The 12,136-nt window shown below is 40.9% G+C and overlaps 1 protein-coding gene across 2 annotated transcripts in view; it reads left to right on the forward strand.

The window, feature by feature from the left end:
• KATNIP (katanin interacting protein) overlaps nt 1-12,136 on the forward strand; it is a 55,634-nt gene that overhangs the window by 39,843 nt on the left and 3,655 nt on the right. For both annotated transcript variants that reach the window (XM_064390464.1, XM_064390466.1), the window contains 7 exons: nt 1,765-1,930; nt 5,167-5,324; nt 5,642-5,706; nt 6,046-6,156; nt 7,968-8,107; nt 10,887-10,988; nt 11,638-11,798. In XM_064390464.1, coding sequence (XP_064246534.1) covers nt 1,765-1,930; nt 5,167-5,324; nt 5,642-5,706; nt 6,046-6,156; nt 7,968-8,107; nt 10,887-10,988; nt 11,638-11,798 — 903 coding nt within the window. The remainder of the gene's footprint in view (nt 1-1,764; nt 1,931-5,166; nt 5,325-5,641; nt 5,707-6,045; nt 6,157-7,967; nt 8,108-10,886; nt 10,989-11,637; nt 11,799-12,136) is intronic.

Genomic DNA, 12,136 nt, shown 5'->3' on the forward strand with positions numbered 1-12,136 from the left:
ATCCTGTTGTTTCTGAGTCATCTCTCCATTTTAAAGGGTATTTTTGGTTGTAATCCTGTCTTGCTGGCATGTTTATGGGCTGTGACCAGGTTTATGAATTAGGACTTGTCTTTTCAAAGGCTCTGGAGTCTTCCTTAGAACGTTGTATTTATCTCCATGCACACTAACTCCATTTGTAATTTCTGCTAATCTGATTAATGCAGATATCAGCCTTACTTGTGTGTAATTCCTTGTTCCTTCTGCCATCTTGTATGAAAATCTCCTCTGTAGGCAGTTGCTGATGTCAGAAATCTTCCCATGCCATCCCTGTGATGAGCAGATTCTGCTGGGGAGTCTCTGCAGACCCCACCCTGATGGACCCAGAAGCAAAGAATTAATTTACCTTTTTTGTTGGTGCCTTCTCCTCTCTGAATGCTCCTTTTGCAGCCTAGTGATATGTTGATCATACAGAATTTCTGGCAAGCTTTCTTCCCCTGATGTATTTGAGGGATTTTATTTATTGTATCTTTTGCTTGCTAGCCTTCAGACTCTTTTTTTGGCCTGTGTGTACGCATTTAACCTTCCAGAGTTTATGAGTCTATCAATTTAGGGCTTTTTTCATCATGAATTTTGCTGAAAGATGGCCCATAATAACTTTGTTTATCCTGCTACTGAGCCAGGCTGCCTTTGAGTTTTCAAGTCCTCCTTCTTTCTAACATCTTTCTTAGTAAGTGGGTTATATTTTTAATTTTTATTTTATTTTTTTACATTCTTGATTGTTTTGCTGGAGAACTTTTTTGGGCACAAGAAATAGAGGCTCCTTTGGCTCTGGGTATTCCTGCAAGCATGTTGAATTTGAGTACATTGCAGTGCTCTCAACTGTAGCATTTGGAATTGGTCCCATGTACTATTCAAGACCAAATCAAGAATTATCTCTTCTCTCATAGACTCCCTAATCAGTTCCTCTGTGAAAGAGTCATTATTCAAATCTTTTTCTTTAAGGAATTGCCAAGTCTGGCACTCATTCTTCCATTAAACTTTTAAATAAATAGTAAGTATAAACTTACTTTTTTGGCAGTGTACCAAAGTAATTACAGTGGAAAATTAATTCATATTCTCCTTTACTCCATCTTTGTATGGCACAGTTTGTGGTAGAAGAATATAATGTCAGAAACCAGCAGACTTAACTTTATTTAGTCCGCCTGAAGCCCGTGCTGCCATGAAAAGACATTGTCCTGCTGGCTGGAAGCTTTGTAGGATAGCAGGGATGTGGCTAATTGTGTCCACGAGGGATGTGAGCAAAGCCAGGTCCTGCTCAGGGTTATCCAGCTGCCATCCAGCTCCTCCTCGCATCCAGCAGGCTTGTGTTGGCATAGAAACACCCTGCAGGGTGCCAGATCACTGCTCTGGGCGTGGAGCTGCCTTCAGGAATTGCATTGTGCCTGGCTTCGAGTTCTGCCTTCAGCCACTTTGCTACAAAGGCACTTGAGTTTTCCTTTGCCTGTCCCTGCTCACACAGGGAAAACCTAAGGATTTCACTGCTTTTCCTAAGCAGGCCAAACTAAAGAAAATCCTGATTTTTTTTCTCCCTCCACTGCCTTTAGTTCAATACTTGCATGCTATTTTTGATGTTTTCTGTGCTTTTAATTGCATGCAGAAGGGCACGAGAAGCCCTGGAAGCTGGAAGTGGCATCTAGAATAAAATGAACCTCAGGAAAGTCCCTGCCTTTGATGAGAGAAGGCAGCTTTTCCCTTTGTGCAGCTAATGGACTTTTCTCTTTGTAGGTTAATAGATGGGACTAATATCACAGTGGAGGATGACCATATGTGGCTCATTCCCTTCTCTTTTGGAGAAGATCATCTGCTCACAATCCATTTTGATAAAACTGAAAGTATTGCAGGGCTTCGCTTTTGGAACTATAATAAATCTCCAGAGGATACCTACAGAGGGGTAAGTAAAAGAAAAGGAGCACTGCCAGCAAAAATATACAGCAGTGCATTGGAAAATTGGTACTGTGATGAATGAATATAGCTGCCTTAATGGAACACCATAAATCTTTCTAGATTGTCTGAGGCTGAATTTTGTGGCAGGTATAATGCATTCCTGTCTCCACAAACAGCAGATAGTAAAAAAAAAAAGCCAGAGATGGTTTAAAGAACTCTTCACAGCTGATTTTTCTAAGAGACACATACAATAGCACATATTATTTTCAGGATATATGATTCTGAACTGGTATCTTCTCAATATCTTGTATTTAGACCTACTATATGATTCTGTATTTCCTGAAATGCTGGGAATGATATGAGGGAAACTTTTCCAAAGAAATTCTGTTTAGTTCAGGTTCAAAAGGCCACTCACTCAGTACTGCCTTTTCCAGGAAGAGTCTTTTGAGATATGAACATTTAATAAATGGAAAGTTGCCACCTTCAAGCAGTTTAGCTAAATTAATTCAGCTAAATAATTTTTAATTCTTAAATAATTGTTATAATTAATTTAGCTAAATATTTTTAATTTTAGCTAATTTAGCTAAATAATAATTTAGCTAAAATTAAAATAAATCCTCTCTTATTTGCAAATTGCCTGCTTTATATTTTTTTTCCATACTAAATTGTTGGGATTGCCAGTTGACACCTGATGGAGATAATTTTACACCTTTTCACTCTGAGTTTGGCTCTCCCTGCTTCCCCTGCTGTACTTACACATGTCATGATCACACTTGTAATGATAATTATAATTAACCAGAGGTTGCTGCTCATTGCACAGAAGTTTAGGAATCCACCTGTCCCCAGATTTTCCACCCAAAAGGCAACTGTTGCATTCTCAATTCCAAATTCAGGCAATAAATATGAACAAAAATGTTGGCACATATTAAACTGGAGAAAGGACAAAAAAATATCTGTATTTAATCCCAGATATCCAGAGATTTGAACAGAGGGCCCCTGGTTTTCTGTTCCATCACATTTGTCCAGCACATTTGACTCATGGGAGGGTTCTGGAGCATTTTGAGCATTACCATCTCAACATACAAATGAGGGCTCTTAGTGATATTTGTGTCCTGATTTCAGCTGGGGTAGAGTTAATTTTCTTGCCAGGAGCTGTGTTTTGGATTTAGGGTGATAATAATGATGGTAACTTAGTGATATTTTAGTTGTTGCTGAGCAGTGCTTATTAAATCTCTAAAATCTAACACGGAATTTGGTCTCTGGAGGCCAACTAATTTAAAAAAAAAAAAGAAGGAAGGTGTATTTTTAGCAGTTTACTTGGCTAGGTAGGAAAAAGAAGCGAGTCTGATACAGGTGAATCTGGTACCTGCATGAATACTGAAAGTCCCATGAGTGTTAGTGAATACCACTTAAGGGAGGAGCCCATACTTGCAGTCTTGTAGAAGGATAAAATAAATTATTTGGAAAACAAAAGATGCAAGGTCCACTGGGCCACAGGAAAGGAAGTTTTAGGCTGTAAACCCAGGGCATCCTGACATCTGTCTCTTGAAGTATTGCTGCTCCTTCTAGGAAGCAGTCCCTGGGTATGAGATGGGATGATTTGTTAGGCAGCTGCAGGCTGGGGGATTCTAGTCACAGCTTTAGTGTGAGAGGGTAATGGCAGTGACTGTCAGAATGAAGACTTGGGTGCTATTTGCAGCTCTGTGAAAAATCACCTTGTGAGAGCTTTGTTATGCCATTTGTAAAATGCAATATGTGACGGCTGAGTGCCTCCTCAGATGATGAGAATTACTTAGAAATGAGGGCTGTAAAGGGCACATAAATATAAGCAGCTGTGGTATAATAGGTAAGATTCCATCTCTGACTCTCCAGACTTCCCATTCACTACGTGTTTCTGTTTAGGAAAGTGAATTTCAGTGGATTTCTCACTTCCTCTCCATAGCCTGACAGACTTATTCAGCTGAAAAGCAGCATGCAGAAGAGTTTCTCATATGAAAAAGATGTTTCCTTTATTTGATCCCAAGTGTATTGAAGATGGAGCCAGAAATAGTTATTTCTCCACACTTGGTAGTCATACAAACATTCCCTGCTAATTAATCTTCATGGAAATGAACTGAGCCCCTCCTCCAGTCTAGCACAAACTGATGCTTGTTGAGAGACACAGGGCAGTAAATGCTGCTTGTGATGAACATTAAGTTATATTTAACAAATTAGAGAGCAAGGTGCAGTGATTAATTGTTGCAGCCTGGTTGAATTGTTCTGCACCTGGGATCATGGATACAGCTCCACATGGTGCTGCTGGGGGAGGGTGAAGGGACCAGGACTCCTGCCTCACCTGAATTATTCACTTTAATCTCCAGAGGTGTGCTTGCATCTCTGAGGTGGCCACAGCTCAATTGTCTCTGCTACAGGTGCCTTTTCTTTATTCATATGCCCTGAGGTTACACACAGCTCTGCTTGGCAGAGGAGTTTGTGTGATCCTGGAGAAGTCCAAGTGCCATCTGCCACAAAGAAAAATAGGACTGCTGAAACACAGGCTGCTGTAAATGCAGCAGAAGCACCAAAGTCTGCTCTGGAGAGGGCAGCAGGCTGTGGGATTTCTGGGAAGGTGCCCCCAGCCAGGCTGGGCAATCCCAGCTGCCTTAGCAGAGCATTCAGGTGCAGGATGTCTCCTCAGATTCCCTTTGTGACATGGGCTGACTTGAGAGCTTCCCATTCTCTTGATGTAAATATTGCTGCAGGCTCAGGAATCAGAGGATGGTTTAGGTTGGGAAAGAGCTGTAAGGTCAGCATGTCAAACTGCAAACCTCACACTGCCAAGGCCAGCACTGACCCGTGTCCCCAAGGGCCTCATCTCCACCTCTGAAATCCCTGCAGGGATGGGATCCCCACCACTTCCCTGGGCAGCCTGTGCCAATGCTTGAGCACTCTGGGAAGAAGGGAGGCTTCAGTTTGCTGAGATCTAGTGCCATGCAGTAATTAAAGGATCTGTCAATACCTTTTTTTAGTGTTTTTCCTCCCAAATGCTCACCTCTGCTATCCCCATCAATGTCAGTGATGACATGGACACTATGGATTGCAGCTTTCTTTTGCCAAAAGAAGTCACACTCTAGAGGAATGAAATAAATACAGCTAAGTGAAATTATTCCAGTCTCGGAAGTGAATGGAATTGTTTGCAATTATTTTAATGGAAGTCATGTCATGTAACATCAGATAATCTTGTGTTTTGCTCTTTTAAACCAGGCTAAGGTGGTCCATGTGGTGCTGGATGGGCACAGCATCTCCCCCCTGGAGGGCTTCCTTATCCGCAAGGGACCAGGCAACTGCCACTTTGACTTTGCTCAAGAAATTCTCTTTCTTGACTATCTACAGCCCCAGCCAGCTCCTAAAGTACACAGGAGGTAAAACAGGATGTCTTTGTTGTCTGAACCACAGGATTTCTCTTCACTGTTGCAGTGTCATTTCACATTCCCTGTTGGAGCTGCCTGTGTAAGGCTCCTGGATTGAACATAGAGGCTCCATGGAGCACATAGAGCAGAGCTTCACTTGGTTTGAACCCTGACCAAATTCCTCTGAGCTTTGAGGGGAGTCTGGTCCAGCATCACAGGTGTAGGTGTTGGGGTGGTGTCTGTGGAGGTTTAATTCTCTGGGTTTGTTCTTTTCTGAATGAGCCAAGGGTACATAAAACACCTGGTTTGCCTTGGGTTTTTTTTGGCAGGAATGCTTCAAGGACACTGGAACAAGCCAGCATGGACTATGAAGCACCATTAATGCCCTGTGGCTGTATCCTTCCCTGTCCTCTTCCTTATCATATAGGATATTTTAGAGTTACATACCATGGTTAGGAGTCCTGAGCTTTATAAATCCAACAATTTTGGGTGCTTTAAGGTATTAACCAGATACCAAAAATATGAGAAAGGCTTCCTTAAAGTATGGCTTAAGAATAAATCAGTGAAACATCATGTGTGAATATGTGGCCTGTTTTCAGATCCTCTGGTAGCTTTTTCTCCTGAACTGCAAATAAGAGTGTCTGACATTGTGGGCTGTGCAATACATTTTCAAATAGTCTGTTAGGACAAACTTGTGTATTGATATTTTCCTTAACAGCCTTTTGCTTTGTAGTTATTTTCCAGTTCCAGCTCCTGACGAGTTGGGGTGATCCCTACTACATTGGTTTGAATGGGCTGGAGCTGTTCAATGAGCATGGAGAGCAAATCCTACTGACTGAAAACAGTATCCTTTGCACAGCAAGCACCCCTGGCCCTGCTGAGGCACTTCACTCCCTGGCAAATTGACACAGGGCATCACTGCACACTGCCAGGTTGTCCTATGGGATTAACTTGGCTTCTAATTCTCTGTGTTTTGGTGATGAACCTCTTTCCCATATGTTTTTATGGATTCTGTGTATTTCCAGAACGTTTTTTCTCTCAATGGGATGCACCAACAAAGCAGGACAAAGTTAGAGAAGGGAAGGCTTAAGAAGGGTGTGGTATTTTCTGTTCTTGACATTTGTTCTGTGGTGGAGAAGGACCAGAAAGTTTGCTGAGCTATAAATTCATAAGAAAAGATTGAGTTCAGTGCTTTTTTTTTTTTTTTCCCCCATGGAATCTTTCATTGTGCCTCAAGAAAGAAATTTTTCATAACTTTTATTCTGGAGATTTAGGCTGTTCTAGACACCCAATGCAGTGATGAAGATCAGGGCTGAGAGTTTGAATTTGATTCAGTTCTCCCTGGATATCCAGCAGAGGGAATGAGGGGCATGTTGGGAAGATTTATGTTCATCAGGGTTGCACTTTGTGCTCTGTACCAGCTAAAGTCTTCTAAGAGCTGAAAGCTTCATACCCCAAGATGCAGCTAACATAGTTCAGGTGTATGGAAGGAACATTTCTTAGGCCCTGGAAAGAATAAATAGCACAAATGCTGCAGGAATTGTTTTGTCTCTAAGGATCCTCACTGCTGAATAAGTAGGGAATTCCATGCAATAAAGGGTTTTCCCCAAGTGCTGTTTTGATTTGTTTCTTGTATGATACACCCTGAACTTGTAACATTTATAATGGACAAGAAACATTTTGAAATTGAGAAGTGGTAACAAATTGTCTTTAAGAGCCAGGGATCTTTAACTGGCCTGGTTCAGCTTTAACTGGTTCAGCTCTGCAGTGCAAAACAGAGCCAGGTAAAGGATCCTCAGCCCCTTTTGAATGATCACCTTTCCTGCCTGTGCAGTTGTGTGTGGGATGTATTAGGATCCCAAAAGAGTATATTTGTCTTAGTGCAATGTTTAATGTGATAATTCACAACTGAATCAAGCTTTTCTTAAACACTTGAGGCATTGCTGTGTCATTCCTTCAATTCTTTATGAATACTTAGGGACTTCTAGAAAGCAGGACAGGAGGAAATTAATGTCCCTCAAACTGGATTGCTCAGGATTCATAATTCTGGAGACAGTGCCATCCATCCATGTTTCTTTGCATGTCTTTAACATTCATATATGTTTTTAATGTAAATGTTCTCTTACAGAGAAAATCTGGTTGCCTGTTCAATGGGGGTTTAATCTTTCCCTTTCAAATTAATGAAAAAACGTTTTATTATAGTTACTGATTTTTACCACAAACCTTGAGAAACTCAAGCAAAACCTAGTCTGACTGATGATTGCCTCCTGCAAAGACACCCTTCTTGAGATAGGTTTTATATGAGCAATTTGCACAAGTTTATGATAAAAATATGGGACTTTGTCACCAAAAATCTGGGAAGTGCCTATTCCTGCTAATGGAACTTTATTGATGAAGTCATAAGAACATATTTGAGAAGAGATTAAATGAAGCTAGTTACTTGATTCCTATTTTAAAAATAAATTGGAATGCCAGAATATCTAAGGGTTGTCCTGCTTTTAAATATGTGCTCCAAGTTCCTGAGCTATGCAGTGCTGGGAGTACTGCTGGAGTGGTGAAAACTCATTCAAGGAGTTGGGAACAGCACAGACTTTCAAATATGGTGTTTCTCAAATATCCGTTTTTAGGTTATTTATGCTTAAAGTTTTTTCTCAGATATTGCTGCTTTTCCAGATAGTGTCAACATTTTAGATGATGTATCTGGAGACATCCGGACTCCAGACAAACTGATTGACAGAGTGAATGACACCACTGATGGCAGGCACATGTGGCTGGCACCAGTTCTTCCTGGTTTGGTACATTTTCCCTTTTCATTCTGTTCTAGTCATGTGTGTGGATGGAACTGGAAGCATGGAGGAAAAGGGAAGCATATAGAATTCATAGCTAAATTTGGTATTGGGAACAGATGCTAAATCATGCGTTTTAGAAGTTGTTTTTATTGCAGCCTCTCTGCACAGCACAGGCAGCAGCAATGGAGGTTTCCCAGGTTTGTAATCTCCTCTCTCCATGGGGCAACAGCAGAAGATTTTCCAGAGATGGTTTTTGAGTCACTGTGACAAAGATACTGATGCAGGAGTTCTGTGCAATAAACACCTTTCTGGTGCTTTTCAGTTCATTTTTACAAAACACAATGAATGTTGTTCCAGCAGTGAGAAATTATTTTTTATCTCATTATCTATGTTGAATTCAAATTTGTAGATTAGGGATGGCAGACTTAGTGTTTCATGTCCTAAGGCCACAGATGATTCAGCCCTTTTAGAAGTCCCATGTTTAATAGCTGGGATATCAAAAAGCTAAGCAGGAAAAGTAGATAAACTTAGATGATTTCTGATCTTGTTTTGGAAAAGGATGTTTTTTAGGGGCCTGTAATGGACATAATTAAGGTGGTTTTATTTCTTATAAGAGAATGGATTTAGAAAGAAAGCAAAGTATAAACTTGACATGTGGTAAGTTATCACTTACTGTGTTGGTGAACTCCTCACTCCAGATGTTGCAGTTATTAATTAGAATATTAAAAGCAAGGAATTGTTAATTTATATCATGATGTGTTGTAATGAAGGGCTATAATTAAGGTAAAGCTTTTAAGTACACTTGGGAATAGTGAGTGCTTGCATTTCCTAGGGAAGTGGAAGGTCTGTGTGATGCTTGAGGCTCCTGCTGTGTAGATCCCAGATCTTCAATCCTGGCAATTTGATGGGATGCTCAGATGTCTCTTACAGCAGGATGACTGATTGATTTGACAACCATCTGAGTGTGCTCATGTCCTTACAAAAGACACGCTTGCAGAGGCTGTTTCACTTGGGAAAAAGGAAAATAACAGGCTCTGAAATTCTCTCTCTGTGTTGTTCTGCCTGACACCAAAGTCCTGCAGAAGAGCACAAAATACCAGTATTAAAGGGTAAATTGATAATGTGTGAAATGCAGGAAGCAGAAGCAATTTAATGGTGTTTTCTGGCCTTGAACTGTAGCAAATTACACCTCTGTAAGATCCACAGAGTACTTCTCCCTCCTCCCTCTCCCTGGGATGGTTGTTGAGCTGGGAGGTGCTGGATGGAGCAATCAGCCCATTGATGCTCAGCCTCTGGAGCTGGGCTGCTGAACCAGAGCTTGTGGATGCTCCCATCCTCAGTGCAGGCTGCCTGGAAAGCTGCATTAACTCTTTGATGTGTTGGAAGCTTCAAAAGCTTGAAGGGAATTGGTATTATAGCCTTTCTTTTCCATCCTTTTTAATTCTGAAAGTGGTTTCCTGTTTTTCAAATTCATTTCTTACATAAGCAGAATTTGAATTATTTGCTCTTCTGTTACTGATTGTCATTTCATTTCTTTGTTTGAATGGATTTTTAATCAAATGTATAATTTGCTGTGGGATTATCAGTTGTTGTTGGAGACAATGCTCCAGTTGTCTCATGGAAAATCACAGATGCAAACATTTCTATTGAGCCAATCTACCTTTCTTTCTTGAGTAAAAAAAACCCCAAAACCCAGCACAATGATTTAATATAACCTACAGTATCTTCTCTAGTACATCAAAGGATTAAAACTTCAGAGGATGCTAAAGATGAAGCTTAAGATATGTTGATCTGAAGTTGGTATAGTGGCTCATAAAAGGAAAAGCATGGAATTAACTGTAACAGGCAAGATTGGTTTCCTGCCTGCCTAATCTTTGGTCTTAACATCTTGACATTAACGTCACTGAAAGGCAGATGAATAATACCTCAAGCAGTAATTGTTTAGCAAGCATCTGGAGGATTGTCTCTAAATTCCTGGTAGTATAACTCACACAAAAACTGCAAAATTTCTGCAATAGCTTTCAGGGCATACAGGGGAGATTTTAGTCTTGCAAATAGAAAGGTGGATTCCATTCATATTTGGCAGAAAGATGAAATGGAATGGAATAGAATAAAATCATTGATTAACAGAGTGGTTTGGGTTGGAAGGGACCTTAAAGCTCATCCAGTCCCACCCCCTGCCATGGCAGGGACACCTTCCACCATCCCAGGCTGCTCCCAGCCCTGCCCAGCCTGGCCTTGGACTCTTCCAGGGATCCAGGGGCAGCCACAGCTGCTCTGGACCCCCTGTGCCAGGGCCTGCCCACCCTCACAGGGAACAATTCCCTCCCAGTATCCCATCCATCCCTGCCCTCTGGCAGTGGGAAGCCATTCCCCCTTGTCCTGGCTCTTCATCCCTTGGGAATTGTATCTCCATGCAGAATAGAACAGAACAGAAGAGGCACCAGCTTGTCTTACCCCTAAGGACATGTCTGTATTTGGTTTATGAAATACTCATTAAAAGTGTCTCTCCCCCTCTCCTCCAATTTCCAGGCAGTCCAGGATGACTGGAATGACAAGAATGCCCCAGATCTCATCTTCTGTGCTTTTGAGAGCAGCTGTGGGGTAGAGCCAACATCTGGGAATTATCAGCAGGGATGATAGCTGAACTCCCATCCCCAGCATCAGTTATCTCTCCTCCAGCTATATTCCTTTAAATATGAACCTCTTTTGATGTAACATGCATGAGAATTCAATTTCTTTGGGGACTTTGTGCTGTTTAATATAAATTAATTCTCTTTTGCAGGTGAATAGGGTATATGTCATTTTTGATGTACCTACTACCGTGTCAATGATCAAGTTATGGAATTATGCCAAGACACCTCAGAGAGGTGTGAAGGAGTTTGGTGTAAGTAATTTTCCTGTGCATTTTGTGTGTCCTGTTGAGTCAGCTGGCTCCATTCTGAACGTGTTCTCACAGTTTGTTGAAGTGTGATTCCATATAATCTCAGAGGATGGGATTCATCTCATTTAACTCTGCATTTAATATTAAAATGACTAATCTATGCCAGTCATCTGTCCTCCCTTTTTTTGTCCAAGGAAAGAAAACTTTATCTGATTTTTGTCTTAGATAATTGTCTTAAGACAGGATAACACTTGCCTTTTTCCACTGACTGTAGAGTAGGCCTGGAAGACTAGTTTGAACTACAAACCCAAGTTTTAGACAGCTGAAGTGAGGTGAGATTCATTAATTCCTGGATTTAAGAGTGATTCACTCCAATGAATAGAATGGCAATTATGTAAAACACGAAATACATTTTTAATTACCTACTTGAGAGCTGCATTAAAAAACATCAGTGACAAGATAAAAAACTTGGGGAGGAAAAAAAAAATCCAACTCCAGCAGCAAATAGAGAAATGGAAGTTTTAAGGAACAAAAGCTAAATTAATGGCTGGATTTGTGAAACAAATAGGGCAAAATGCTTTTTAGAGACAACTGCTGAAAGCAAGGCCTGATTTCTTGATGGACTTTTGGTTTATTTCTTCAATGTTTGTAGCTTCTGGTCGATGACTTGCTGGTGTACAATGGGATTCTGGACATGGTGAGCCATGTGGTGTCAGGCATCCTGCCCACATGTGACCCCGTGGTGCCCTACCACACCATCCTCTTCACGGATGACGAGAGGATTTGCCACAAGGAGAGGAGAAATGTTATCAGGTATGGGAGTGGGTCTGGCTTGGGACAAAGAATCTTGGCTTTAAAAACTGGTTTGATGTTACTGATGTCAGCAGAGTGTGTATTGCTGAGGAAAATTCCCTTCCAGAGCATCCCTGGCCTCGCTTGAGGAGGAATAAGGAGATTTTTAGATATAAGGACCAAATTACCAGCTTTGTTTGCAAGCATTTTTTAGCACTTGCTGGTATTCATGATTTATATTTACATCTGTTTTCATGAAAGCCTGTAAACACAAAATAAAAAAGTTAGGCTTCCTTAGAGAAGGATTAATAAATCCTAATGTTATTACATAGAGGGGAAAAAAATAGAAAGATCATGAA

The sequence above is a fragment of the Passer domesticus genome, chromosome 15 (genome assembly GCF_036417665.1).
Source record: "Passer domesticus isolate bPasDom1 chromosome 15, bPasDom1.hap1, whole genome shotgun sequence".
NCBI lineage: Eukaryota > Metazoa > Chordata > Aves > Passeriformes > Passeridae > Passer > Passer domesticus.